Genomic DNA, 27,623 nt, shown 5'->3' with positions numbered 1-27,623 from the left:
GAGAGAGAGAGAAGGGAAACTGCCACTCTGATAGAGAGAGGGGGGGCACTGCCACTCTGAGAGAGAGAGAGAGAGAGAGAGAGAGAGGGAGAGAGGGGAAACTGCCACTCTGATAGAGAGAGAGAGGGGGGGGCACTGCCACTCTGAGAGAGAGGGAGCTCTGCTCCTGTAGACCTGTGCAGACGCTAGGATCCAGGAGCCTCGTGTTGAAGCACACGTACAGCAGCAGCAGCAGCATGTTACAGCTCCAGTGATGGGCCAGCCTGGTGTGTTTAGGGAGTCAGTACCGTACGGTACCAATGGTGGGCCAGCCTGGTGTGTTTGAGGGTGTCGGAGTGTTTTGATTTGCAGTGATTAAGTTCTTGTGCTGCTCTAATTAAAGCCATCCTATAAAAAGCCAGCAAGTGCTGCTGCTGCTAGAGGCGCTCTCGCTCCCTTTGATTTGGTTTAGACTGCAAGGCGTGCACAGCACTCACACACACACACACACACACACCCCTGTAAGTGTGTGTGTGTACGCCTCATGTGTATTTTATGGACGGACGTGTAGCTTTGTTCGACCTCGGTGTCGTTAGACAGCTTGGCGAAGGGAGTCGTCTCTTTTCGTGGGTGGGATGTGGTGCGGTGCCGAGCAGAGCCCTGTGGCGTGCGTGGTGGCACTCGCTGCCAGACAACCTACCTGCTGCCCTCAGTACACACACACACACACACACACACACACAGGCTAAGATGGAAAAGCTATAGCAGACTGGGTGGTACCATTTTGAAACAGAGGCGTCTGTCTGTGTGTGTGCAAGACTGCAAGAACATGCTTTTGTGTATGTGGAACAGAGAAAATATATTTTTCTAAAAGGGTGGACTGTGAGTGTCTGTGTCTGCACTGCAGTGGTGTGGTGTGGTGTGGTGAGAATAACCGAGTGTCCACTGCAGACTGGTTTCCTGTGCAAACCCCTCTCCTGTCAGCCAGCTGCCTGCCCTCCCTCTCTCTCTCACCCCCCACCCCCCCTCTCTCTCCCTCATTCCCTCCCTCTCTGTGGGCTGAGTGCCCGTGGGAGTAGATGGAAAGTAGTTTTTCTGCACAGTCCACAGTCTTGTCTCCTTTATGGATGGTAGAAACCGGCTAACCCGACTTATATCATCCTTAGATCAGAATGATTAACCACCATGAGAATCAATGGAAATCACAAATTGTATTTGTGAGGTAACAGCATGACATTGGCTTGTTCTGGTCCACCATGACGTTTCATACACTAGGATGTGTAAAACTTGTTTGACTGAAATTCATTGAATGAACCTCAAGAAGCTTAAACAAACAAACACACACATTCCAACCTAACTAGGCATCAGTATGAGGAACATGGCCGTCGCTGGCCTCTATCCGGAAGTTCATGCACGTTTTGGGTGTAGTAGCCTACTCTGCCCTTCCCCGCATTCTCTACATACCAGCGGTGTAACTGCCAGTGAACGATGCGGACGCACGAGCAAGGCTCACAGAATCTCACGAGAAGACCACTCTCGTTGGATTCACCGACGCGGGCATCACTGAAACCTATCACTGATGCGGTGTGTGAATACACTTACACTTTTTTTCCAATGTGCATCAGATTATTACGAGGCGGGGATCTCTCTTCAGTGGCACAATTTTTGCCCTTATATGGGAAATGACGTTTCCGCAGGATACCGAGGCGTAATTGAAAGAGCGTCAAAAACAATACACGATTGGTCCAGGGGAAGGCTTATTAGCAAGTAAAGCCAAAGATTGGAAAGCTACGGTTCCTATTGCAGTGTGACGCACAAGGTGCTCCATAACACTGCAGCCCACGCAAACGTTTTCGTATTTTCTCCCAGGTGCTGAAAATATCACGGAATAAGTCACGGAGTGATGATTACACGATTGCTATTTTAGACCAAATTTATTAGATCGCATGCACTTCGAGGCATCACAATAAATATTTTGCAATAGCCTACATTTTGGCCGACCCACATCTCATGCATACCGTTTTATGACGAAGGTGACATAACGCCATAACGTGCGCAACGATGTATACAATATACATGACGCCTCAGGTAGGCTATAGTTCTGCACGGAGAGTTGGGGAGCATCTCCCCTGATGAAGTCCCCTGACAATCTGATTGGTAATAGCAGATGCCATATGACGATACCATACCAGACTCGCTAGGCCTGTACAAAACAGCGCAGTCCCACATTCAGGCAATCTCCAGAAATGATTTATTTAAGTGCGGTATGACATTGCACTTTGGACCTTCTATGCAAAAGTGGTGGATAACCGTATTAAGGAAATGAAATGTATTCCCTTTGCTTGGGTAACTGCACAGCACAAGGAAACGCATGTGCTATGGGAATGTTAGCCAGACTGCTGCTGTAGGCTACCTTGGAAGCGTGAGTCCCCTTTGGACTGTTCACAGGAAACACACTTCCTTGTAAGGGATTTCATGGGTCATCCCAGTCACGCTTAGCTTTACATAACATTTGCATAGGGATGCAGAAGTGTGTGAGTGTGTGTGTGTATGTGTGTGTGTGTGCGTGTAACCTATATGCAGCTGTTTTCATTTTTGCACTCCATCCCACTTGAAGGGGTTTCCAGTGGACACAGAAACAGTAAGCAGGCCTGACAAGTGACTGCACCCTTCTGCAGAGAAAAGCCATCATGTAAAGCTCAGTAGTTGTGTTAACATGCGACCGCTCATGTAGAATAAACAGCCCACATCTTTGCTCCCCATGTGACCTCTGGTTCTGGTTAAAGCACCTGCAGCTAGTTTGCATGTGGCACCATGATCAATGCTACAGTGAACCCCAACTGTTATAGTGAACCTTTGAATCAGGTCAAGTACAGCAACAAGCATGTCCGCTTTTAAGAGGACAGATTGACCAGGCTGGGACCAGGGCATGGACACTCCTACTCCTTACACACACACACACACACACTCACATACACAATGACACACTGATAAGACATTCTAGGACATGTGTACTACTGCTAAATCTCCTTACACACACACACACACACATGACACACTGAGACTCTCTAGCACATGTGTACTACTGCTGAATCTCCTTACACACACATGACACACTGAGACTCTCCAGCACATGTGTATACTGCTGAATCTCCCTGCTGCCCTGTTGCTCAGGGTAATTAGCTGCTGTTGTGCTCTGGCAGACTGAGGTGAAGGCAGCACTGTATTGGATTGTTGCTACATCCTGGGATCTTTGGCTCAGTCTGCCAAGTCAAACAAAAGTCCTGCGTCAGTGGCCTGCGGAAGCTCTCCCCTCCCCTGGCCAGGGTGTCACACCACTGTCATTACATTAAGGATATGACGCACTTACCAGGAAGCAGGGAAGTGCTGGCCTCTGGCTGAGCTAACTCAGGCTTGTGTACAAGGGATTGTTTTGCTTGTATAGTGACTGAGAGATAGATTAGGAGTTTAGTGCTGTGCCTCAGTTCTTGGCCTTTACAGCCACAGGCTGAGATCCAGACATTTGCTAAATCTCAGTGACAACCATCTAGGCTGGCCATGATAATTGTGTGGCATTACTTCGCCCATTCTACTGTTGCATTGTGGTAGCCCAGGGTTCACTGGAGCTCTGCTGCTTCCCCACACACACACACACACGCACACTAAAGATCTAAACATGGAAGAACAACTCAGCTCAACAGGATGTTTAGTTCAATAATTTATTTGCAAAACGTCTGGTCCAAATACATATATTACTCTTCTTAAGTTATGAGCAATAAATTAACAGACAATTCATTCAATGTGCAGTTTCCTTTCATCGATACCAAAGAGGATTTCATGTTACAGTTTTTAGTTTCCATATCAGTCTTGCATCAGCAGTTGCATTCCACGTGTGCTGCCGATCCTAGTCACAAAGCTTTCAAACTGAGAGTCCAAAAGTACAATATTCACGGTGCATTCCACTAAAGACTACAGTCCACAAGTTGATGGCGTAAGGTTTACACACGACCAGTTACGAGGTCTAAAATCAACACCGATGCATTGCATACAGTTTCTGCCACACACTGGAAAGCGAAGGCGCGCGCCCACGCCGCTGCGTTCACTCCCGTGCTTTGACTCAGCTTGGGCAAGTGAGCGAGCGACAAACTCTCGTCACGACTCGTTCCACCTCTCCGACGCGGCTACTTTCCTTTTCGCGGAGGAAGAGACGGGGCAAATGCGCAACGCGCGTAAGTCCCTGGGACGTTCCTCTCACATTCGCAGCACCCTCGCGCGACGAAGCAGCAGTCAGAGCAGCTCCGTCCACAGCGGGCATTACAGCCCACCGCGAGCACCCTTCTCATTCTTCAAGAATGACGGTTCTTGTTCCATTTTTCCATCTTAACCAACTAATAGCGACGAAATGCGTTCAACGTTCTTGCAGGGAAAGGTAGGGCACCCATTGGTTCTTGCAGCGACTCTCCTTGCAGTAACTGCCCACCTCCTGAAGAGCCTGGCACTTGAATGGCTGGCACTGAGGATTCTGCAAAGTAGATAAGAAGACGGAGATTAGCCACATATTTCTGCATTGTAACATGGTAGAATGCAATATGCCGCCTCAGACGGTGCTAAATTGTGCCAAACATGTCGAGTGCAACATACCGTGACAAGAATGCAGTGCAGGTCTTTCGGTTCGTTGGCGTTGTTGTCAGCGGTGGTGGGCTCGCAGAGAACCTTAGCTAGGCGACTGATTCCGGACACACGCAGGATGTTGATGTCGTTGTCGCAGCAGAATGCCTGGATCAGGGTGAAGTGGATCTGCAGCGCGATATCATCCTCGTCCTCCTCATCCGTAGCCAGCACGCACAACACCACGCTGTCTGGATCACTGCAAGAGCAAATCATGTTTCACATTAGACAACCCTGTCTTTAGTCTCAAATAGGCCAAAACACAACTTATGTTTGCTCTATAACTGTGTCGTTAAGAGAGTACTCAAAGTATACTTACACATTCATTAGTTTCGCCGACTCGTAGACTCCTACTGTAAGGCAGTCTTGCCTTTGGGCTGCGGCCAGCAGCTCTTCTAACGCTTGACTCACGGTCTCCATTCTGTAGGACAAAGGAAGAAAATGCTATTAAAGGTTTGCTCAACATACAGGTTTTAGTTTCTTAACGTTATTTGTACTCCGTTCTTATAGGCTATGCGAAACAATAATCTAACAAGTAACTTTGCAGGGTAACTGCTATCTCCGTTGCAAGGGTAGCCTATGCGATGGAGCCAGCAGGCTTGCAAGGACAAATACCGGCAAATGCACGAATACTTACTTCTTATCGGTTATGTTGCATCCAACGACTTCTTCCAGTGTCATATTGATTTCGAGAGTTTGAATAGTATAATCCACAGGAATCGCCCCAAAAAAAGTAAATTCCAAATCGGACTGTTCCAGAGTCTTTGCAAGATGTAATCCAATGTGCTTCCGTGGAGAGAACTACAAGCCAGAGCAGTTAGTCCTTGTGATAATGTTCTTGTGTGATGAGCAGGGTGAGTTTCTGTCTAAACCGTGCGAACTGCTACTATATATATCCACTCTCATAGGAGGCGTGGTCTCACAAAAGGTTAGCGCTCCTATTGGACAGCGACTGTCGATAAAGGTCTACCATCTCCTCAGTGATTGGTGGCCTTTGTAACAGCATGTCTGGAACCCACGTGGGGTGTTCAGAGAATCCCCCTCCTCCCCTCTCGCATATCAATTTGTTTACTTCACTGTTGAGTCTCATGGAATTTCCTCAGTTTCTGTATGTGTATAACTCTGGGGCATTGAAAATATGCATACCGACACTGTAGCTATTACTTGCTGTTATTTTGCAATTTCTTCTAAAGAAATATTTTGGTCTTGACTATCATAGCTCATTGACTCAGTGATGTGAAATTACAGAATTGAAGCCAATCACATAGCCTACCAACAAGAACAGAACGTAAAAAGAAAAACGTGAGCAATAGCTATTGCACTGCTTAAATGAAGCTGTATGTACTGTACAGGACCATGGGGTTAAACAATAGTTGGCCTACTCTTAAGTCAGTATTGTATTGTAATGTTACATGAATGTTTATTTAGTTAGGCTATTGCATGATTTTATATTATCAGTGGCTGTAGTGCGACAGCCCCTTGCATAGGCTACCTCATGCCAACTCCACTACGTTACCTGGAACTTTCCTCGGTCTGCCGTTCTAGTTCCACTGTCTAATTATACTTGCAGTCACAGGATCAGTGGTGTTTACAAGTTATAAGTGGATCTTGTTGTGTTAGCCTATGTTACGAAATCAAAATGTTTCACTGAAAGTTCATGTAAGTTTCAGTTCAATGCATGCAAATAACGTGATTATAATTTGTTATTAATAAGCAATTAGGCAATTTACCCCCCCCCCCCCCCTTATAACTATACATGAGATTCAGCTTCCAAGGAAGTCTGAGATCAAGCTCAAGATCAATGAGAACTATGAACAGCAAGTGGATAGGCCTGTTGCGCAAATGGAAATTTGTTATAGGCAAATCAATATGACACAGAAAGCAACATCAATCACAGCTCACTTCGCCCCTCTGTGGTCATTACCAGTATTGCATCAATACAGACATGTTACAACATGTTGCAAGTGTTGTTATGGCACATGACCATGACTCACACGAATCTAGCCTTCTGGTATGTTTTGTGCAAAATACAATATGCATAATCCATGTATTTAACATTAATTATAAAGAAATGGACAAAACAAAGGCCTTAAAAGAGTTTGTAGGGTCAGTGTAAAGGTGTTTACGACTTTGAAATGAACGCTGAGCTGTTGTCTTGATAAAGGGTGCCACCTAGTGGATATGACTAATTTTACATGAGAACTTTTACATGATTTTTGTTCAGGTTTATAGAAGCACTATCAAACAAACCGACTTGAAGAAAACACATTTATTATGGCGTCGCCTTATTTAAAACAATCACAGAGCTTAAACAAAATATTCGAGTATGAGATGTTACAGATAGGAGTCCTGTGTTTGTAGCCACATATAGGCCAAGCAAAATCACACTCGTGCATTGTCTATCAGTAAAATTAATTGCGAGGGTCCAGCTGTTAAGGCCACACGCCCCAAACAGCGTAATTTTATTAATATTGAACCATATCACATGACTGTGTTAGACCAAACGTTCCCGTACACACGGAAAAAAATATTTGAAATATATGTAAATAATTAACCTAACAATTTGTGATCCTGATCCTGCTTGCTCTTGAAGTTGAGAGTCGGCCTATAGGCCTAGTCTAGGCTAATTAACCATTCAACCGAAACTTCTTTAAAAAAAAGAAAATAAAAAAAAAGCCATCACTCACTCGACTGATAGCGTCAAGCGTTGTAGTGACCGGTACTTACCCTAATGAACTGAACATTAATCTCGTATGCTGCTACTAGATTGTTAAATGCTCACAAGTGCAGCGAACGTCACATGACTTAAATCCTGAATAAAGCTTCACTTGAGAAATCATGACTGTCTGATTAATGTTCTTTGAGGACAAAGAAGAAAAAGAAAAAAGAACACAATGCATATAGCCTACACACTGCATGGTGTAAACGGAATGCATATAGCCTACACTGCATGGTGTAAACGGAATGCATATAGCCTACACTGCATGGTGTAAACGGAATGCATGTAGCCGAGTGCTTAATCCTTAATCTATGTGTGTAGGCTCGGCCTATAGTCTATCCCATGTGTGATTATCATGATCGATGGATAGCAGGAACTTAGGTAGCCTGCAATAAACTTCTGTCCAAACGTACTCAATGTTTATTTTACAGTCCGAGACGATGAGGAATCAAAGCAAGTGTGAAGGTTAAAAGGCCAACGTGACCGAGTTAACACTTCCCATCCATGAGATTGCTGGTCTCTGTAGGGAACTAAATGGCAATACACACAATGTATCACTTCTCTGACTGAGTGGAAGCTAATTCAGATTTGTCGTCATTTCTGACACTTGGCTTACTCACAGCACGAAATGAATAGGCACAATCAACCAATTAATAATGCATATAAGAGAGTGGGAGGGAGGGAGAGAGAGAGAGAGAGAGAGAGAGAGAGAGAGAGAGAACTACAACTCCCAGATGTTGTGTATCCTGACGTTCAGTCGCACTTGATGTGACGACCATCGAACGCAACGTGAGCGTGCGACTGTGCATGCCGCGGGAATTTTATGCAGTTAGAAATTCGTGCCATCGGTGGTAATGCTGTGGTTGACAAGATAAATGCAGAGGTCCAAATATTTATCTTTTGTTAAGTAGCGAAATGGCTGACTGTTCAGAAACTGTTGTTTTTCGAAGAGATGACGCCGGAGTAAGTTCATAGTTACTTCATACAAGTGTGATGCTGCTGCTTGACAGTTAGCAGCTAGCCATGCTTCTATATCTGTTCGAGCTAGCGAGCTATCTGTTCACCAGCTAGCTGCTAACATTTTAGCTGGCTTTATTTCACCTGCTTGTGTTATAGTCTTTCTTGATGGCTTTGGTAGACCGCTAACTTATAACCGATTGTGTCTGTGTTTCTTCAGACAACACCCTTGAGTGTCAGCTTATTTTGTAAAGACAGTTCTCATGAAAATATATTACTGCTAACCAGCTTATGCTTCATAAAGTTAGGCGCTGAGGACGATTCTGGTAGCAGCTAGATGGACTTAAGTTAGGATTCTGATTCTGTTAAGTCTTAACCGGGGGCATGTTAACGTTACCGTCGCAAAGTTAAACCTGGTTAAACTACGTTAGCTAGTTGTTCAATCTTCCCCTAGCTAGATATAGCTATCGGCCACAGCAGGATGCAGGTCTGGAAGGTCTTGGTAGCTGCTAGAGTATTGGGATTTGGAATTAACGTCAATACACAAAGATCCATGATTAAATTCCCAACAAAAATACACACTTTTCTTACAAACCTAGCAAAAGCAGACTGAATAAAAAAAGCCCCCATCACGAGTTAGTTGAGGTCATCAAGTGTGTGTTAGGAGCAGCATGTTATGGATTATCACCTGATAATCATAGTGATAACAATAACATAATAGTGTATCATAATCACATTCTCTTTGTTGCCAATTGTCCGACTGACTGGCTGGCACATTAGTGTGTTAAAAGTAAGCGGTTTAAAAAGAGCCAGCAGGATGTAGGGTTCTTGGCAAATATGAGTGAGCCTATTAATAGATATATTGTTGCTGCTTTTACAGAGCGCTGGACCTGTGTCTTTTTCAGAAGACGACTCTGCACTTGTGAAGGCATATGATAACGCTGTCCGGTCTTTTCGGGTAATTCATGATTTACTTGTGCCGTTATGGCAGCGCTCAATGTTAACTTCTAAAAGTGGTTGCCAGCTTGGCAACCAGGTATGAGGTTTTGTTTGCCAAAGCCAACCAAATCTGGTTGCCACTTGTAACAATTTGGTAGCCAAGGGCAACCGGGCAACCATTAATGTCTAGCCCTGCGTTATGGTCACTATCATGGTCAAGTTTGCTAGTTAGATACAACAGGATTGTCTTGTGAGTGCCAGTTTTTCTGACTTCGTCTCCTGTGTACCAATGACTCATTTGTCTCTTAAGGTCCAAACATATGGAGAGGACAGCAGTGATGGGAAGCAGGGTGACTCTGCTGCTGGCTCACCACTACAGGCAGACACGCCCCACAAACAAGCGTCTGCCTCCAAGGTAACTGGGTTTCATTGGCCACTGATCTCGAAATTAGGGATGTCCCGATCCAGCTTTTTGCACTTCCGATCCGATACCGATATTGTAGCTTTTAGCATCTACCGATACCGGCCGATCCAAGCCGATCCAAGCATGTACCGGTGTTACCGGATATACGGTTTCTGAGATTCTGAGTTTCCAGGGCGGAGTTTAGCGTGAATATTTATGAACGGAGGATGTCGTGCGCGAGTGCCTAGACGCCCATTGCTGAAGCGTGAATGAAATGGAACTGAAAATGTTGTCAAAGAAAGTAGAAGACCATGGCGTTTTAACACGTTTTTGGATGTTGTCATGTGTTATTAATGGAAAGTATGACTATGTCGTGTTCGAGTTTAGATGCAATTTGGCGTCAATGTTGTTATCTTGTGTCGCAGCCAGTCAAACAATACTTGTGTCAGATTCAGTGGGTCGTCGCTTACCATTAAGGATATTGGCGATTTTTACACAGTAGGCCTTGATGGTAGTCCTAGCCTAGCTAGGCTATTATGTTTTTATCGTTTTGATTGTAGCCTAACCTCTGTGCATCTGTAGTGATGTTAGCCCAGGCAGCAACATAGCCTATTGACCCACTGTATAGCCTTACAACACAAATGTCTGTGCAATAAATAGCCCATGTTACACGCCTGTGTATGTCCTAACTCTGAACAAATGGCATCCTGTCATTGCCCTCATGCACATGTGATATGTTATTCTGAGACATAATCTATAGGAATTACTACACATAACTAAACACACAAAAAGTTGTAAAAACAATTTATTGTATTAGTTATTTACAGCCAGGGCAAATAAACTGTCCTTCAGTGTCAGGCCAGTTTACACATTCAGTGGTAGGCCTACCAGCCCTGGCAGCAATCACATTTTATCTTCAAGACAAAAAACATTGGCTTGACATCAGTATTAACTCAAAGTTAAACAATATTATCATACCAAAATACTCACAGAGTATTGTGTGCAAGGATAAGGATATACAAAATAAAGTTTGGGTAATCAGCCTTCAAAGGGCAGAAATGGGGTGCCCTGTCTATCTATTGTACAGCAGTTTATTCTTTTCAATTTTACATTGTAAGAGGGAGTCTGGCCAAGTTAGCCTAATATTCAAAGGGAATAGAACATAAGAGCAGATTTGGTCGAAAATGTAAATTCATAGGCATATAGAACAGCATGTGATATGAGCCTGTCTGGCATCAAATACACAAGTGGTGTGTTTTGGTGAGTGCTGGTGAACATATTTTCATCACAGCAGGCAACTAAGTAACTTGTCATCTTGATGATGCACTACAATAAGAAATCAATAATTCATATTATAATGAACATAAACATAATTCTGTTGTCTGTTTCTCTATTCCTACCTGAAGGACCTAACTGTTCCTACCTAAACTTTCAAAGCGATAAGACCTGCTCAAAATGCCATTAACTCTATTAAGAGTGTATGGGCTTTCAAAATGATTTTGGAAACGTTATTTTAAGGTAAAAACTCTTCAGGGGTCCTTTATGCATCACATGACTCATTTGGGGTTTTGAAGGGCCAGATTACTACCTGTTATAATCAGCCCATATGTAGTCATTCACCTCAATCTGATGAACTTTACGTTATAGTCCCCCACTCCCCATCATCCTCATTGAGCACATAGGTTCTTGTAAAGTACTACTTAATTGCATTTGTAACCATTACCTTTTGAATATACAGATTCTATATGACCATACCCCACATTAATAACATTAACCCATTCATCTTGTGTATCTGAAGAACTTCTGTAAGTAGGCATCATCCATGTAAAGCTAGACAGTGTTTGTAAGGTAATAAAGCATATTGACTTAATGTAGTTATGACCTTTATGGATAAACATAACCAATATACTGTAAGTGCATGGCCCATATTGATGCCCTACTTCCCTAATGGTACAATAACAACAAGATTGTATAAAACAAGTTTTATTATTTCACAAGACTCCCAAGATATCAGAATGTCCAATAAAGCATGCCTTAATGATCTGTTTTGGCAACAGAGGTAGCTGGGCATTGTAATGCAGCACAAGTAAATTTGTCAAACTAGGCTAACATGTTTGTGTAGGCAAGCATGCATGACCAAACCTCAAAACTCATTGGACATCACACACAAAAAAACAGATGATGTACTGACACTTAAAAGACATCTACCATGATGTCCCACTGACATTACAACTTTAAGTGCTAAATAGCCCATTTAAACAGGGCTAAATGAAAGTAATGACAATTTGATAGGCTGTAGGATAGCCTGCCTGTCTAGGCTACAAAAGATCAAAACATATACGCCAAATTGCATAATCGTACACTTACTCGACCACCAGTGGTCGTCGAAATTGTCACGTTTTTCCACAATAACCCATATCAACATTCAAAAACGTGTTAAAATTGCTGTAGTCTTCTAGCTTCTTTACCAACATTTTCAGTTCCATTGCTGTGTGTTGTGTTTCAGGTGTGGGCAACATTGCTGTGTGTTGTGTTTCAGGCGTGGGCAACATTGCTGTGTGTTGTGTTTCAGGTGTGGGCAACATTGCTGTGTGTTGTGTTTCAGGCGTGGGCAACATTGCTGTGTGTTGTGTTTCAGGCGTGGGCAACATTGCTGTGTGTTGTGTTTCAGGCGTGGGCAACATTGCTGTGTGTTGTGTTTCAGGCGTGGGCAACATTGCTGTGTGTTGTGTTTCAGGCGTGGGCGGTGGGGTCTCGGTGCCGCACGGTGTGGTCAGAGGATGGGCTGGAGTATCCAGGGGTCATCATTTCAATGGATGGGGAGCGATGCCGTGTGCAGTTTGAAGGCTACGGGAATGAGGAGGATGTTGACTTGAGCGCCTTACTGTCCGCAATACCAGAACAGCCATGGAGACAGAGACGGGTGAGCTACCTTTTTTAATACAGGAGATGGTCTGGGGCTGGTTTCCCGATAACGTTCACCCTTAGCGAGCTACGAAGACTCCAAAGGTAAAACCTTACCAAAGTTGTTTAGGGCAATTCCACGCAAAACCGTCACGTCCATAACGCCAACACAACGGTATGGTTTGATGTAAATGATGATTACTTGAAATTTGAGCATTCACTCTTCTTGGTTGAAGAACTTCATTCGCATCATACAAATACCATGGCATTTAGTTGGCGTTATGGACGTGACAGTTTTGCATGGAATGGCCCTTTACCTTTACAGTCATGGTTCCCGAACTGTCCCTTAGGAGACTTGTTACGAAAAGCTCCTTGCGTCTGACGTACAAGGCACTGTCCACCCTGATGGTGCTGAATTGGTTGACATCGATTAGGCTATCGATGTTACCGTTTTTAGTCAAAACTCGTTAGCGTGGAAGTGAGGGCATATTATTTTGCCGCTACAAAACGCTATTTTTATACCTCTTCTACAGTTCCAAACAACATTACACTTACGTGGTAGTGAGTAGAGGGTCCCTAAAGCCAAACCGAAGTATCTTTATGTGGTCGGATAGAGAGTCCAGAATAAATTTCATCAAGCCAGTACCTTTCCGGAAATGTTGTCATCTTTGCTGTCATCTTTGCTGCCATCTTTAGGGGAAAGTCCGTAGGAGTCAATTGCCAAGTGTGCTCTGGAAATTCACAATTTCGTCGCCGTTTAAAAAAAAAAAAAAAAACATAGTCCAGTATTTCTTTTCCGGAAAGGTACTGGCTTGATGAAATTCATTCTGGACTCTCTATCCGACCACATAAAGACCTCGGGATACTTCGGTTTGGCTTTATGGACCCTCTACTCACTACCACGTAAGTGTAATGTTGTTTGGAACTGTAGAAGAGGTATAAAAATAGCGTTTTGTAGCGGCGAAATAATATGCCCTTCTCACTTCCACGCTAACGAGTTTTGACTAAAAACGGTAACATCGAACTTTCTTAAAACACATCCGAATGACATGATTTGGATGTCAACTCAACGTATGTACTCCCAATCATCCGTAAATTGATCTAAAGTGCATTTTACTCCGGATAATTCCTTTAACATGGATGAACTTATTAATAGTATACGATGAAAAAAATAGAAATGAAATGATCTACCCTAAATGAACAAAGTTTTCACAAGGTCTGTAGGGGAAGCGATCTGCAATCTGTCAGCATGACCAGCTTTAACCCCCTGTTACGCCATCCTTCATCAGTCCATATGAAGAACTTATTTGAATAATAGCATTTAATTGTTTTTTAATCACAGCTGATTGACCAGCAGCGTCATTTAATTCAGTATTAGTGGCATTGGTTAACATTAAACATAAAAGCAACCCCCCCACATTAAACATTGTAGATGGTGGGGAAAAAAGCAAGAAATAAGAGAATAAATCTTTTAATTAAGAGTACTCTTACCAACAAACGACGTACGAAAGACATTCGTAGCAAAGTACCTTTCGGGAAATGCGTGAAAATGTAGAGTTAGAAAGGTAGAGGTTAAGAACTACATAGCGTTAAGAAGGCTTCGGAAAACCAGCCCCTGGTAAATTATAGATTGCATAGCTATGTGTTCTTCTTAAACACAAAATGTTCTACCAGGTCCACATAAGAAGCACGGACATGAATAGTTAATAGAGACCAAGATTTACATGGTACTTCCAACATTCAAGTAGTGATCAATTATGGTTTGATGTGACTTAAACATCTTATTGAAAGAAGCTGCATGTGAAGTTGCTATCCTTAAGCATTGATTTGATAGAAATCCTTGACTGTTGTGCATGAACCACACACTCACTACATACTTGTCATGTAAAACACCAGTCAAGTGTTGTGCTGTTGCACTTGGTGTAGTGAGACTAAAGGGCTGATCACACCAAGAACGATGACTAAAACAATAGCAGCAGAAAAGTATCGCTCCAGCTAATATCAATGACAACGTCCAAACAAACTATAATGATAATAACATCGAGATTGATATCGTCGGGGTCACTTTCAGGAATTGTTATAGACCCTTTCAACAAGAAAAACAAAAACAATGCTGTTCTATTTTGTTCCCAATCTACTTCCACTTCATTAAGAAAACATATGGAATGTTAAAAACGGAAGCCTTGTGGGAACAACTATGATGCTGATAATGGAACTCTCTTGAAACGGTCAATAGTTATCGTTTGTGGTAGGGCTGTAACGATACACCAACCTCACGATTCGGATTTTTGACCCACGGTTCGATATCTCGAATCTCGATTTTTTTATTTTTTTATTTTTTGGTGGGGGGGGGGGGGGGGGGCTAGACATTTTATTAAATAACATTTTAATAGCCTCCCTTAGAACACCAGAGGATTACAATATAATATATCTATTATTTTATATCCTGATATAAAAATATTTTTCTGAATGACTGATATTTATGACAGCACACTTTATGCAGATTAGCCTATAGCCTAGGCCTACTATTTTTTATTACAACTCTACCTTTTTAATTCAGCTGTCTGGTTGAAGCCTGGAAATATTGTAAACAAAGTAGCATATAGCTTAGCCTATCATAGTCTACTGGTTGGACTTTTCAGTTTCCCCATGTGTGTTTAAGTTTCAAGGTAATACTTGTTCTCCTTGGGACAGGCCCTTTTGGGAAACGTTGGTATTGAGCTGATCAGTCAACTTCAATGCATGAGTTTTAAACAAATATGTGCAGCATGCTAATGATGCTAAGCGGATTTAATAGTAATTTAGCTAGTCGTCTGATCCTTGCTTTCACGATTGTGAATGTTTTATTTAAGTCGCGCGTGTTCATTGAGCAGGAGAGGGACGGAGAGAGAGTGAGAGGGAGGGAGAGAGAGAGAGTGAGAGGGAGGGAGCGCAAGAGAGAGCGAGAGGGAGGGAGCGCAAGAGAGAGCGGTGCAAGGAGAGGGGTTTACTTCTATACTGTTTGGTAAAGTTGCACACATAGTCTACAATGAAAGCAAGGAGAGGTATGAAATTATTATTTATTTATTTATTTGTTTTTGGACAACGTAGGCTACCGATAAGTAAAGCGGGAGTTGTGGGTTGCTTTTGCGGCCGCATAAGCTATAAAGCACTGCGTGAAACACTAGAAAGGGTGTGTCGCGATTCTGCCTTTTCACACCGCGACACAGTATCGTGGATATGAATGTCGCGATTTCGGTTTCGAATCGTAAATCGTTACAGCCCTAGTTTGTGGTGATAATGGCCCTTAACGGCCGTTTCTCTGGTTTGGTTTGGCAGTGGTCCTTGGGCTCCCACTGTCGGGCAGTGTGGTCTGAAGACGGCCTGGTGTATCCCGGCGTGGTCGTGTGGATGAAAGGGGAACGCTGCCGCGTTCGATTTGATGTCTACAATAACGAAGAGGACATGGAGCTCAGTGCCTTACTTCCGCCTGAGGACACGGAAGACGAAACAGACACTCAGGTTAGAAGTACACACACACACACACACACACACACACAGACACAGACACAGACACAGGGAACCCACCGGGTCTTAAAAGTATAAAAATAAGTATTAAATTAATTGAATTTTGTTTACAAAGCCTTTGGGGGCAGCCGTGGCTGAAGTGCCCTTGAGCAAGGCACCTATATACTTATATATACTTATACTTATAGTTCATTCACAAGGCCTTATTTTTTCCTTTGGTAGGATTAAGTAGGTACCGTAACGTCAATTGATTTCCGTAGAGACCATGATATTGTAGACCCCAAGGGCAATATATGCATTTCTTCACACTTCTCATCCCTCAGCCATTCACACCATTCTAAAGGGAAAGTGTGTGCAAGCACATAGGTGTGTCTGAAATGTCAGCTGGAATAGTGATGTGAGCCGACCAGGAAAGGGGTAAAAAACGAGTAAATTAGCGTAGCAATGTAGCAGCATGTTTTCTTCTAGCGTTGTGAACGCTATCAATATTAGACCGTTAACCTTATAGTAGGTCAGCAGCTCTGGTTGAAGCCTGGAAACATTTTAAACAAAGTAGTTGTTTAGTTGTTCATTTTAAATAAACTAGTTGGCTAGTTTATCATAGTCTACTGATTGGACTGTTCAGTTTCCCCACGTGTGTTTAAGTTTCAAGGTAGGCTATGTACTTTTGGCTGGAAGGGGTGTTTTGCGATTCTGCCTTCTCACACCGCGACACAGGTTCGTGGCATACGCATATCGTTACAGCCCTAATTAAAATGCTAAGATGTGACCTTTGACCTTTGCCCTCTGTAGGACCAGGAGGAGACCCCAGGCGACGGCAGCAGTGGCAGCAGCAGCTCTGATTGGAGGAGAAAGGACGGCCACGCTAAAAGACCAAAGAGCCCGGAGAAGTCCAGACACGGACACTCGTCTGTGAGTGGCGTCTCTAGATCCGTCATCTGTCCCCCTCACTGGAGTTTGCGTTGAGCCATAGACGCTTATAGCAACACTGTCAGTTGAGTTTGCGTTGAGCCATAGACGCTTATAGCAACACTGTCAGTTGAGTTTGCATTGAGCCATAGACGCTTATAGCAACACTGTCAGTTGAGTTTGCGTTGAGCCATAGACGCTTATAGCAACACTGTCAGTTGAGTGCGTTGAGCCATAGACGCTTATAGCAACACTGTCAGTTGAGTTTGCGTTGAGCCATAGACGCTTATAGCAACACTGTCAGTTGAGTTTGCGTTGAGCCATAGACATTTATAGCAACACTGTCAGTTGAGTTTGCGTTGAGCCATAGACACTTATAGCAACACTGTCAGTTGAGTTTGCGTTGAGCCATAGACGTTTATAGCAACACTGTCAGTTGTCATTTGTGCCTTTTTAGTCAGTTGCACTAGTACATCTTCAACACCTGTGTTTTTTTATGGGTCTTTCTTTTTCTGACTATTTTTACATCGTAGAGCCATTCTCTGCCCCCCCCCCCCCCCCCCCAACCTGTGTTGGTTTAGCCATGTTGTTACGCAGGCTATTCTTTATAGTACTCTATCTGTGTTGGTTTAGCCATGTTGCTACGCAGGCTATTCTTTATAGTACTCTATCTGTGTTGGTTTAGCCATGTTGTTACGCAGGCTATTCTTTATAGTACTCTATCTGTGTTGGTTTAGCCATGTTGTTACGCAGGCTATTCTTTATAGTACTCTATCTGTGTTGATTTAGCCATGTTGTTACGCAGGCTATTCTTTATAGTACTCTATCTGTGTTGGTTTAGCCATGTTGCTACGCAGACTATTCTTTATAGTACTCTATCTGTGTTGGTTTAGCCATGTTGCTACGCAGACTATTCTTTATAGTACTCTATCTGTGTTGGTTTAGCCATGTTGCTACGCAGACTATTCTTTATAGTACTCCTAAAGTTTACAACCTGTGTTGGTTTAGCCATGTTGCTACGCAGACTATTCTTTATAGTACTCCTAAAGTTTACAACCTGTGTTGGTTTAGCCATGTTGTTACACAGACTATTCTTTATAGTACTCCTAAAGTTTACAAATGTGATGGCTTACAGCATACCTGCATTGATTGCATGGAGCCTTAGAGGTTTAGAGCAACAGGCAATTGATTCCACATTCCACAGTCAGTTGCACTAGTCTACTACAGTAAATAATTCTAATTTACATGACTACTCCAATCCCTGACTGTAGAACCGCTATAAGTAGTGGGTTCTATGCCTGGCTATGTAGAACCGCTATAAGTAGTGTGTTCTATGTAGAACCGCTATAAGTAGTGTGTTTCTGTGGGTGACTATGTAGAACCGCTATAAGTAGTGTGTCTAATGCCTGACTGTAGAACCGCTGTAAGTAGTGTGTTCTATGTAGAACCACTATAAGTAGTGTGTTCTATGCCTGGCTATGTAGAACTGCTATAAGTAGTGTGTTCTATGCCTGACTATAACCGCTATAAATAGCGTGTCCAATGCCTGACTATGTAGAACCGCTATAAGTAGTGTGTTCTATGTAGAACCGCTATAAGTAGTGTGTAGAACCGCTATAAGTAGTGTGTTCTGTGTAGAACCGCTGTAAGTGTTGTGTTTCTGTGGGTGACTATGTAGAACCGCTATAAGTAGTGTGTTCTATGTATAACCGCTATAAGTAGTGTGTTCTGTGTAGAACCGCTATAAGTAGTGTGTTCTGTGTAGAACCGCTATAAGTAGTGTGTAGAACCTCTATAAGTAGTGTGTTCTATGTAGAACCGCTGTAAGTGTTGTGTTCTGTGTAGAACCGCTGTAAGTGTTGTGTTCTGTGTAGAACCGCTGTAAGTGTTGTGTTCCTGTGGGTGAACAGGGGAAGCAACATGGCGAAGAGGCCGGGAAGAAGCCCCAGCGCAGAGGAGAGTCCGCACCGTTCCCCCCCTTTCCTTTCATGCCACCGGGGATGCCCCCCATGGGCATGCCACCCATGGGCATGCCGGTATGGTATTAGTGTGTGTGTGTGTGTGTGTGTGTGTGTGTGTGTGTGTGTGTGTGAGCAGATTTATGCATTTTGTTAAGTGTAAAAAATGGTTTAATCTCTGCTTCCCTGAATGTGTACTTTCTCAGCTCAGGTGAGTAAACTGATGGCTGGTGTTGTGGTTCTCTGTAGGATCTCCCGATGTTCCCCCCTCCTCCGCCTCCGGCCTTCACCTGGGCGGCAGGTAAGGCAGGTGCGATGGGCGGTGACGAGCCGGAGGACGAGATGGCCTCCCTGTCCAGCATGCTGCTCTCCTGGTACCTGTGTGGCTACCACACCGGCTACTACATGGTGAGAACACACACACACACACACACACCTCACACACACACACCGGCTACTACATGGTGAGAACACACACACACACACACACCACACCGGCTACTACATGGTGAGAACACACACACACACCACACCGGCTACTACATGGTGAGAACACACACACACACACACCTCACACACCACACCGGCTACTACATGGTGAGAACACACACACACACCACACCGGCTACTACATGGTGAGAACACACACACACACACACACACACACACACCGGCTACTACATGGTGAGAACACACACACACACACACACACACACACACACCGGCTACTACATGGTGAGAACACACACACACACACACCTCACACACCACACCGGCTACTACATGGTGAGAACACACACACACCACACACACACCACACTGGCTACTACATGGTGAGAACACACACACACCACACACACACACCACACCGGCTACTACATGGTGAGACCACACACACCACACACACACACACACTGGCTACTACATGGTGAGAACACACATACACACACCACACCGGCTACTACATGGTGAGAACACACACACACACACACACACCACACACACACCACACCGGCTACTACATGGTGAGAACACACACACACACACCGGCTACTACATGGTGAGAACACACACACACAGGCTACTACATGGTGAGAACACACACACACACACACACACACACACACACACACCGGCTACTACATGGTGAGAACACACACACACCACACACACACACCACACCGGCTACTACATGGTGAGAACACACACACACACCACACCGGCTACTACATGGTGAGAACACACACACACACACCACACACACACACACACACACACACACACTGGCTACTACATGGTGAGAACACACACACACCACACACACACACCACACCGGCTACTACATGGTGAGAACACACACACCTCACACACACCACACTGGCTACTACATGGTGAGAACACACCATACACACACACACACACTGACTACTACATGGTGAGAACACACACCACACACACGCCAGCTACTACTGTACATGGTGAGAACACACACCCACCTCACACACACACCTCACACACACACCTCACACACACACCTCACACACACACACTGGCTACTACATGGTGAGAAGCACTCGGGCCTCATACACTTCCACCTCATACACCACTGTCCCATTTTATACCCCCCCCCCATTATACACTCCATACTCTCCCACCTCATATACTCCCACCTCCTACACTGCTGTCCTGTCTCCTACACTGCTGTCCTGTCTCCTCCTACACTGCTGTCCTGTCTCCTCCTACACTGCTGTCCTGTCTCCTCCTACACTGCTGTCTCCTACACTGCTGTCCTGTCTCCTATACTGCTGTCCTGTCTCCTACACTGCTGTCCTGTCTCCTACACTGCTGTCCTGTCTCCTACACTGCTGTCCTGTCTCCTACACTGCTGTCCTGTCTCATACTATGTGTGTCTGGATGTGAAGTTAGCCTATATCTATGTTTATATGTCTCTGTGTTTATTGGTGTTAACTCACCTTCTGTGTTAATGTATGTTTTCTAATTTGTTTAACCACACTCTCTCGATTGCCCAAGGCAAATTTCTCTACCTAAGAGACATCTTATCTTACATATGGAGGCCACTTGATGCCACCTTTCCCTATGCCGTGCACAAACCCATCCTCACCATGTGGCCAGTGCTTTTTTCATCTATCTTACGTTTCACTTCCATGTTCATACACTGAGGTGTCCCTTATTGAGGTGTCCCTTATTGAGGTGTCCCTTATTGAGGTGTCCCATGAGGTGCCCCTTGGCTTATTGTGGCTTTGTGTCCTCAGGGTGTACAGCAGGCCACCATGGGCCCAGACATGGACGCCAAGAAGAAGAAGAGAGTGAAGTAAGCGTAACTCCATTGCAGGGGGTGTGGTGATGTTGAACATGGTGTAACGTGTTGGCAGAGAGTGTTGAAGGGTAGAGGTCACTTAGAGGTCAGTGAGGGGTCAGTGAGAGGTCAGAGGAGCCTCAGGCTGATGCTGCAGGGGCACTGCACTGTGTAAGGTTCTCTCTTGTTGCCTGTCTTAGTGGAATGGAGTGTGCGCTGAAGATGGAAGAGTGAACTCTGAACTTGGTTCATCATGTCTCCATGACGACAGGGGTACAAAACACCATCTCCAAACAGATTATATGACATATGATATCAATGAATTGTTTTTTTGTTTTTTTTTAACAAAAGGACTTTCGTACGGTTGCACTTTTTGATTTTTGTTTTTTGTTACCCTTTTTGTTTGTGGCACTTTTCAAAATATTTGTTTGAAAGAGGCCTCTAAGATGTTCATAATAACTGCCCCATTTCTGTTCTGTACCATCTTTGATCTAATCTAATTCATCCGTATCTCTGAGTGGATGTAAAGTGTGTGTTTATGTGTGAATGTGGACAGGATGTTTGGACAGGATGTAAAGTGTGTGTTTATGTGTGAATGTGGACAGGATGTTTGGACAGGATGTAAAGTGTGTGTTTATGTGTGAATGTGGACAGGATGTTTGGACAGGATGTAAAGAGTCTTTACGACATGTTGTCAGTTTTGGACATTTCAAATGTAAATCTGTTTGTTTCCAGTTTTGTTGTTGTTAAAATAAATCATAAAATAGCCCCGTTGTCCTCTGTTCTTCATGCCAGACAAAGCTAGCAATTAAATGCTTTGTGTCCTATTTCACTGGAAAAGGATCTTCGCCCCCCTGGGATATTTTTACTTAAGCAAGTAAAACGACCAAGAACACACCCATGACTAATCCAGTAATGGCCTTTTTTTTTTTCAGTAGAGCTGACCATGTTGTTCAAATGCATTTGGAAAAGAAAAACACCTTCTAATAAGATGCCTCTAATCCAATATATGTTTGGTCAACAATTTCACACTCATTTGCTCAGATATGTATCAAAATATGAGACCATTTAACCAGTAGCTGTGCCATTACATGGCGCCCGACGGCCCGTTGATAAAACGTGTCAGCGCAAACACTTTAATATTTCATATTCTTCGTTGGTGACGTAAATTGGCCGGATATATCAAAGTGTGTCGGTCTTGCCGGTCAAAGGCCAAGTCATGTCCACAGGATAAGGCTAGTAGGGGTCAGCTCGAGCTCAGAATGTCAGATTGCATTTGCGTTCAATTCAGTTCTTTGCGTAATTGTGCCTGATTAAGTTGCCTATAGAACATCAGGCGAGTAGGATGAATTGCCAGTTAACACTTACTAAGTGTTGTATCAGGCCATGGAAAGATAGATGATTGATGCGTAGGCTAATTGCCTAAATGCAGTTGTGTTTGCTAAAAGAAATGCCGTTTTGTTATTACGTAGGCATTGTGTAGACATTAGTTTGGGTAGCTATAGGTTTAAACACGCACCAAGTGTCAGACGGCCGTGCTATGTCAATATGATAAAGATTGTTATAAATATTAAAGTTCCCCCCCTGATGACGTCACCCACTGTCCCGTTATAAAACGGCTGTGCCAAATGATCGCCTACCTCCTTACCGTGCCCTGTAACGAACAGCTGGAACTTCACATCACCAACATGATCAGCATACGCTTTCTGTTGCTCGGCTTCACCTGCTGCGCGTGGATATCCTGGGTCACCTGCGAGGATTTTCTCGAAATTCGCTCTGTTGAAGACTCCTTCATCAAAACTCAAGAGGAGAAAGACTTGGTAAGGATCATGTCTTCTGCTGTACTTTTGTGTTTGAGACATTGAAGTTGGTTTCACTTACTTTGGCGCAGTAATGTACCATTGCCTATAGCCCACAGCTGGATAAGATTGTAGCCCATGAGTCGACTTTTTGTTGTTGTTTTTCTTTTGGCTCGTGATGTTTAGATTGACGCACTGCAAGAAGTTCTTGAGAAGCTGAGAAACAAACAAATGCCAACAACAGAAAAGAAACTTGGCTGGGTTCCATCGGTATGTTGTTCCAAATGTCATCCATGCAGTTAACTTGTCATTAATTTGTGAATTTATTTTGTACTTGCTGCTTTGTTAAATACATGTGTTGTCTGTTATAGTGCGACGCCGGGGAACAGTGTGCCATACGCAAGGGCGCACGCATCGGAAAGCTGTGCAGTTGCCCGAGAGGAACGTCCTGCAGCTTTAATGTTCTGAAGTGTTTGTAAAGATGTTTCAATTTAAACTGTTCCACTCTATACTTTTTGTTATCTAGTTATTATCTAATAACATCATGTCATGAAATGTTTCCTTTTCCATCAGGCATTTTGTGAAACTTTTACTGACACTCGCCTCAAAGTTACAGTGAAAATGAAATGCAGTTTTATTGGGTAGGCCTATGTAAATATAAATGATTGTACTAAAATAAAAATGCATATTTGTACAAAAAAGCCTGTTTCTCAGTTAGTGGTTGTAGTAGTCACTAGATGGCGTGCTAAGCCTGAGAACTATGATTCTTGGAATAATTATGTGTCAAGGAGAAACGCATCCATGCACTGAACCGTTTCTGTCTAACATTTACACAAAATGTATCTACGACAGAACAGTTTCATATACCTGTATGTATACGAAAAGGTGAAGTGAGATCTTTAGAAATAAACGGTGGAGAATGCAAAGACATCATCTAACAGGGAGAATCACTACACAAACGATGTACACTCTGATCAGACAGCTGTTGAAATGGACTTATTTTTGACTGGAGTCAATGGAGATATTTTTGCCTGATTGTCCAGGTTTGGAAATATTGTCATTAGTAGGCTATAACTTTTAATTTCTGACAGAAATGAACAAAAACACAAACAATTACGTTTTCCTAACTGTTTTGTATTTTATTATTATTATTTTAATTATTATTGGCAAAATAATCTTGCCCTCATGCAGAACACTCATGAATGTGTGTGTGTGTGTGTGTGTGTGTGTGTACACGCGTGTTCCCTGGGCAATGGGCAAGGGCTATGGGGAATGTTGTCATGGATATATTTTCCAGGGCATACCGTGTGGTGTAGAATATGTCTTGCATTGGGTGACGCTAAAATTATTGGAATTCTTTTTCTTTTTATAGTGTACACAGTTTATAATATAGCTTAGTAATTGTACAAATATGAAATTAGTAATTAACTTAGCCCTTTGAGGTAGTCCTGAAAATGAGTCTGCTTGGTGCGTAATAAAAAAAAAAATACATACAAAAATAAAAACGGATATCCTATATTTTGTCGAGATATAAACGAGACTTTTCGAATGATTCACGACGTTTTTGACTTTTTTTTCTGTATATCAAATTATTCTTTCTCGTGGAACATAATATTCTGAACAGGAGACTACTCTGGTCTCGGTGAGATTGGTCGGAAGAAGTGTCAATCGTTCCGGTTCCGCCCCGTGAGATAAGGCATGGGTGTCTTCAGATGACATCATTAGACTAAACTTTGCAACATGGCGACAGATCTCACTGATGAGGTGGAGGCAATGGAAAAGACGAACCAAACTTCACATCCCGGATTTAGCAACGAGAAGTATTCTTTGCTTGTCATCGTCGGGGAGCACAGCCGGGCGGGATTTGTGGATTTCGTGGTTGCAGAGATTGAACGAGGTAAAGTGAGCTTCATTCTCCTGTAGCCTAAGCAGAGTAGCCTATTGAATAAGCGCCAGCCCGCGCTCCGCTGACCTAGTGGCACTGTAAAAAGGAGTATTCATATCTGTGCACTCAGGTGAATACAACAACTTCCTTACCGCAGGCATCCTCACGAAAACACAGCAGGCTGCGGTTGATACATTGTATCCGCTGGGTTCCTATTGCGAATCATAACCTTATTAACTTGTAACTCTTCACTTCCCAGCTTTGCTAACAGCCTACTTTCTCTCTCTTCGGGGGTATAGTATTGTGTATTGTTCTTTGTGAAAATCGGAAAGTTTATCCTGGTACACGTGGTGGTATGTGTTAGGCTAGAGTAGGAAGTGTGTCTGTGGGGAGGAGGGGGTATGATATAGATCCTCTAGGATACCGCAAAGTTGTTAGTTTTCTCAGTCACTTTAAAGTATGTCCTTTGGACAAGAACATTTGTCTGTCAGTATCAAATGCCTGTTACCCTATTTGTATAACTCCAGGTATGGGACTACATACGCATTTTAAATCACTATCTATTTTTCCTTTGCTGAAGCTAATAACTGGCGATGGGAGCTATGCTCGTGCCCATACTTACTTTCCTGTCCTCGTGCCATGTGTTACAGCTTCAGTAGCGTGTTGATTCTTCGCGTGAGTTTATAATATAGGAAAGAAATGTAGCCTAGGCTATCGGGCATATTCAAATACATGCATGAAGACTGTACTTTGCCCTGACTACAATAGTAGATAATGTAGAGTTGACTGAATGATCGTGTGGTGCGATCCCATTGGAATTTAGGCTAGTATCCGACGGCGTCCATAACTGAGTCGTGACGCTTCGGTGGAAATGAGATGGGGACACGTTCTCCCCTTAAGTCCTTATAAAACATTCAGACATCACTGTGCCATCACATGACGCTCACAGTCAGGGTGAACTTCCCTTTCGTTCTCTCTCTCTCTTTCTCTCTCTCTCTCTATCTCTCTCTCTCTAGACGTTTATATTGGGCTGATTTCAGCTAAGGACGGAACAGCACTAAACTTCAAGTCATGTGAACAGCTCCTCTCCATCGGCCAGTTATTTTTCACTGTCAGATCGAGGCGCAAATAATTTGCTGCGTAGAGGGCTGTAACCAAAATTGTACATTCCATAAGTGGTAATGTCAGGTTTGACGCACGCATGCATATTCAAAGCCACAGAGACGTATTGTTGATACTGTGCACAGTTCCAAGCACCAGCTTAAGAAAATTCACATTTTAACCAACAAAAGGAGCAGATTCTATCAGCTTGATACCATTGACAGGCCTAGCCTACTAAAGCAGAAGATTTGGTCCAAACTCTTGGTGAGACTAGTCGGTATGTAGGGCCTATCATTGTATTCTGCGCGGTTTTGGAACCAGCCCTTCTGAAGTTGTTGTTCCCTTTCCGCTCAGCTGTCTTCCCCTTATTGCTTGGTCTTGTCCTCTTCCTCTATGTCTGTTTCAGCTGCCTTGCTGGGAACTGAGCTGCAGTAAATATTTAGTTTGGCCAGTGTCTTTGGAGTGCATTAGACTACTGTTGGAAGCCGTGCGTAGTTTGTGCACAGGCTCATGCGTGCGTGTGTGCGTGTGTCTGTGTGTGTGTGTGAGTGAGCGCGTGTATGTGTGTGTGTGTCCAGGGGAAGGCAATTCTTCTCCAGGCCATGACAGAGTCGAAGTTCTGGAGTGTGTCTGAAGTTTTGACTCTTGCCAGGTAGCTGCCGGTTCTGTGCCGGATCCAGCTCAGATCTGCATGGGGTCTGTCCTAGAATCAGGTGCCTTCTGTGTCATCTCCTCTCTTCTCACGCAGAGGTCATGGCTGGGGCAGCAAGATTTTAGGAAGGAGGCTGTAGGCTGAAAGTTGGCTGAAAATATCATGCTTTTATTTATGATTTATGATTTTATTCACAATTTATGATTTCTCTAAATAATGTTAGCTCCTCCTCTGTCCTAATGTATCTGGTCGTAAATCTAGTTGGTAAATCTGGCATGCCCAGCTGCATGTGCTAGTTAAACTTTGGATGAATGCATGAATGGCATCCATTGTGCCAGTGGTGTTTATGTCCCCGTGCTGCATATTAATAACTGTAGCAGTGGGTTATCATTAGGATCTCAGCGGGGGACTGACATGTGTCTATTGTCTCTGTGCGGTGCATGCCAGCTCCGCCTTAAACGCACGTTAATGGAGGCCCGCAGCTTTTCAGCTGTTTGAGTGAACTGTAAACCATTTCTCCATGCTGCTGTGTGAGTGTGTGTGTGTGTGTGTGTGTGTGTGTGTGTGTGTGTGTGTGTGTGCCATTTCTCCATGCTGCCAGAAATGCCATTGAATGCCAGGAGTGCTGCTGGCATTATTATCAGAGAAACGAGCAGCAGTGTGTGTCTGGGTGTGTGTGCATGTGTCTGGGTGGCTGTGTGGGTCTGGGTGCATGCATGCCATATTGCTTGTATGTGTATGCACATATGTATTAGCATTTCTTTTTGTTTGGTGTGCGATTATGTGTGTCTTTGTATTTAGTGTGTGTGTGGCAATGATCTTGCTGTGTCTGCAATGGAGGCCCAAGCCGTGCTCCAGAGCATTAATAATGCAGCTGGCTTACTTCAGCTTGGCTGGGCCCATGCACAGGAGAGCACAAATGGGTT

General features: G+C 43.7%; 3 protein-coding genes across 5 annotated transcripts; 2 read left to right on the top strand and 1 right to left on the bottom strand.

Moving 5' to 3' along the window:
* Positions 1-3,684: 3,684 nt before the first annotated feature.
* LOC143118220 (growth arrest and DNA damage-inducible protein GADD45 beta-like) lies at positions 3,685-5,504 on the bottom strand. The gene is made up of 4 exons (XM_076279321.1): positions 5,285-5,504; positions 4,967-5,068; positions 4,621-4,846; positions 3,685-4,501 (listed from the first exon to the last, which is right to left on the bottom strand). Exons 1-4 carry the CDS (start codon positions 5,326-5,328, stop codon positions 4,388-4,390), a joined length of 486 nt encoding a protein of 161 aa, XP_076135436.1. The 5' UTR covers positions 5,329-5,504; the 3' UTR covers positions 3,685-4,387.
* A 2,657-nt stretch (positions 5,505-8,161) lies between these two features.
* LOC143118219 (uncharacterized) lies at positions 8,162-22,028 on the top strand. 3 transcript variants are annotated; one of them, XM_076279316.1, is made up of 10 exons: positions 8,162-8,329; positions 9,204-9,281; positions 9,573-9,677; positions 12,403-12,588; positions 15,888-16,070; positions 16,869-16,988; positions 18,896-19,021; positions 19,193-19,351; positions 21,217-21,275; positions 21,461-22,028. In XM_076279316.1, the coding sequence occupies exons 1-10, from the start codon at positions 8,282-8,284 to the stop codon at positions 21,492-21,494; spliced, it is 1,098 nt and encodes a 365-aa protein (XP_076135431.1). In that variant the 5' UTR covers positions 8,162-8,281; the 3' UTR covers positions 21,495-22,028. The 3 variants fall into 3 exon arrangements, with proteins under 3 accessions (XP_076135431.1, XP_076135432.1, XP_076135435.1); XM_076279317.1 differs by lacking the exon at positions 9,204-9,281; XM_076279320.1 differs by lacking the exon at positions 12,403-12,588.
* An 880-nt stretch (positions 22,029-22,908) lies between these two features.
* LOC143118218 (cocaine- and amphetamine-regulated transcript protein) lies at positions 22,909-23,721 on the top strand. Its single transcript, XM_076279315.1, has 3 exons — positions 22,909-23,080; positions 23,246-23,329; positions 23,431-23,721. The coding sequence occupies exons 1-3, from the start codon at positions 22,949-22,951 to the stop codon at positions 23,536-23,538; spliced, it is 324 nt and encodes a 107-aa protein (XP_076135430.1). The 5' UTR covers positions 22,909-22,948; the 3' UTR covers positions 23,539-23,721.
* Positions 23,722-27,623: the final 3,902 nt, after the last annotated feature.

Source organism: Alosa pseudoharengus, unplaced genomic scaffold (assembly GCF_046254945.1).
Source record: "Alosa pseudoharengus isolate Yale_2024_CS ecotype anadromous, Long Island Sound unplaced genomic scaffold, YU_APseudo_1.1 YU_APseudo_1.1_scf_110, whole genome shotgun sequence".
NCBI lineage: Eukaryota > Metazoa > Chordata > Actinopteri > Clupeiformes > Clupeidae > Alosa > Alosa pseudoharengus.
This window is presented reverse-complemented; position numbering and strand designations above follow the sequence as displayed.

What these genes read in the sequence shown, in the direction of transcription:
- LOC143118220 (XM_076279321.1), bottom strand. Translation starts at nt 5,328, where the DNA reads ATGACACTGGAAGAAGTCGTTGGATGCAACATAACCGATAAGAA. An exon ending in TGCAACATAACCGATAAGAA is followed by an intron (nt 5,069 to 5,284) that starts GTAAGTATTCGT and finishes TTTGTCCTACAG; the next exon opens with AATGGAGACCGTGAGTCAAG. An exon ending in TGCACTGCATTCTTGTCACG is followed by an intron (nt 4,502 to 4,620) that starts GTATGTTGCACT and finishes TCTACTTTGCAG; the next exon opens with AATCCTCAGTGCCAGCCATT.
- LOC143118219 (XM_076279316.1), top strand. Translation starts at nt 8,282, where the DNA reads ATGGCTGACTGTTCAGAAACTGTTGTTTTTCGAAGAGATGACGCCGGA. An exon ending in ACGCTGTCCGGTCTTTTCGG is followed by an intron (nt 9,282 to 9,572) that starts GTAATTCATGAT and finishes TTGTCTCTTAAG; the next exon opens with GTCCAAACATATGGAGAGGA. An exon ending in AAGAAGAAGAAGAGAGTGAA is followed by an intron (nt 21,276 to 21,460) that starts GTAAGCGTAACT and finishes TGCCTGTCTTAG; the next exon opens with TGGAATGGAGTGTGCGCTGA.
- LOC143118218 (XM_076279315.1), top strand. Translation starts at nt 22,949, where the DNA reads ATGATCAGCATACGCTTTCTGTTGCTCGGCTTCACCTGCTGCGCGTGG. An exon ending in CTCAAGAGGAGAAAGACTTG is followed by an intron (nt 23,081 to 23,245) that starts GTAAGGATCATG and finishes CGTGATGTTTAG; the next exon opens with ATTGACGCACTGCAAGAAGT. An exon ending in AACTTGGCTGGGTTCCATCG is followed by an intron (nt 23,330 to 23,430) that starts GTATGTTGTTCC and finishes TGTCTGTTATAG; the next exon opens with TGCGACGCCGGGGAACAGTG.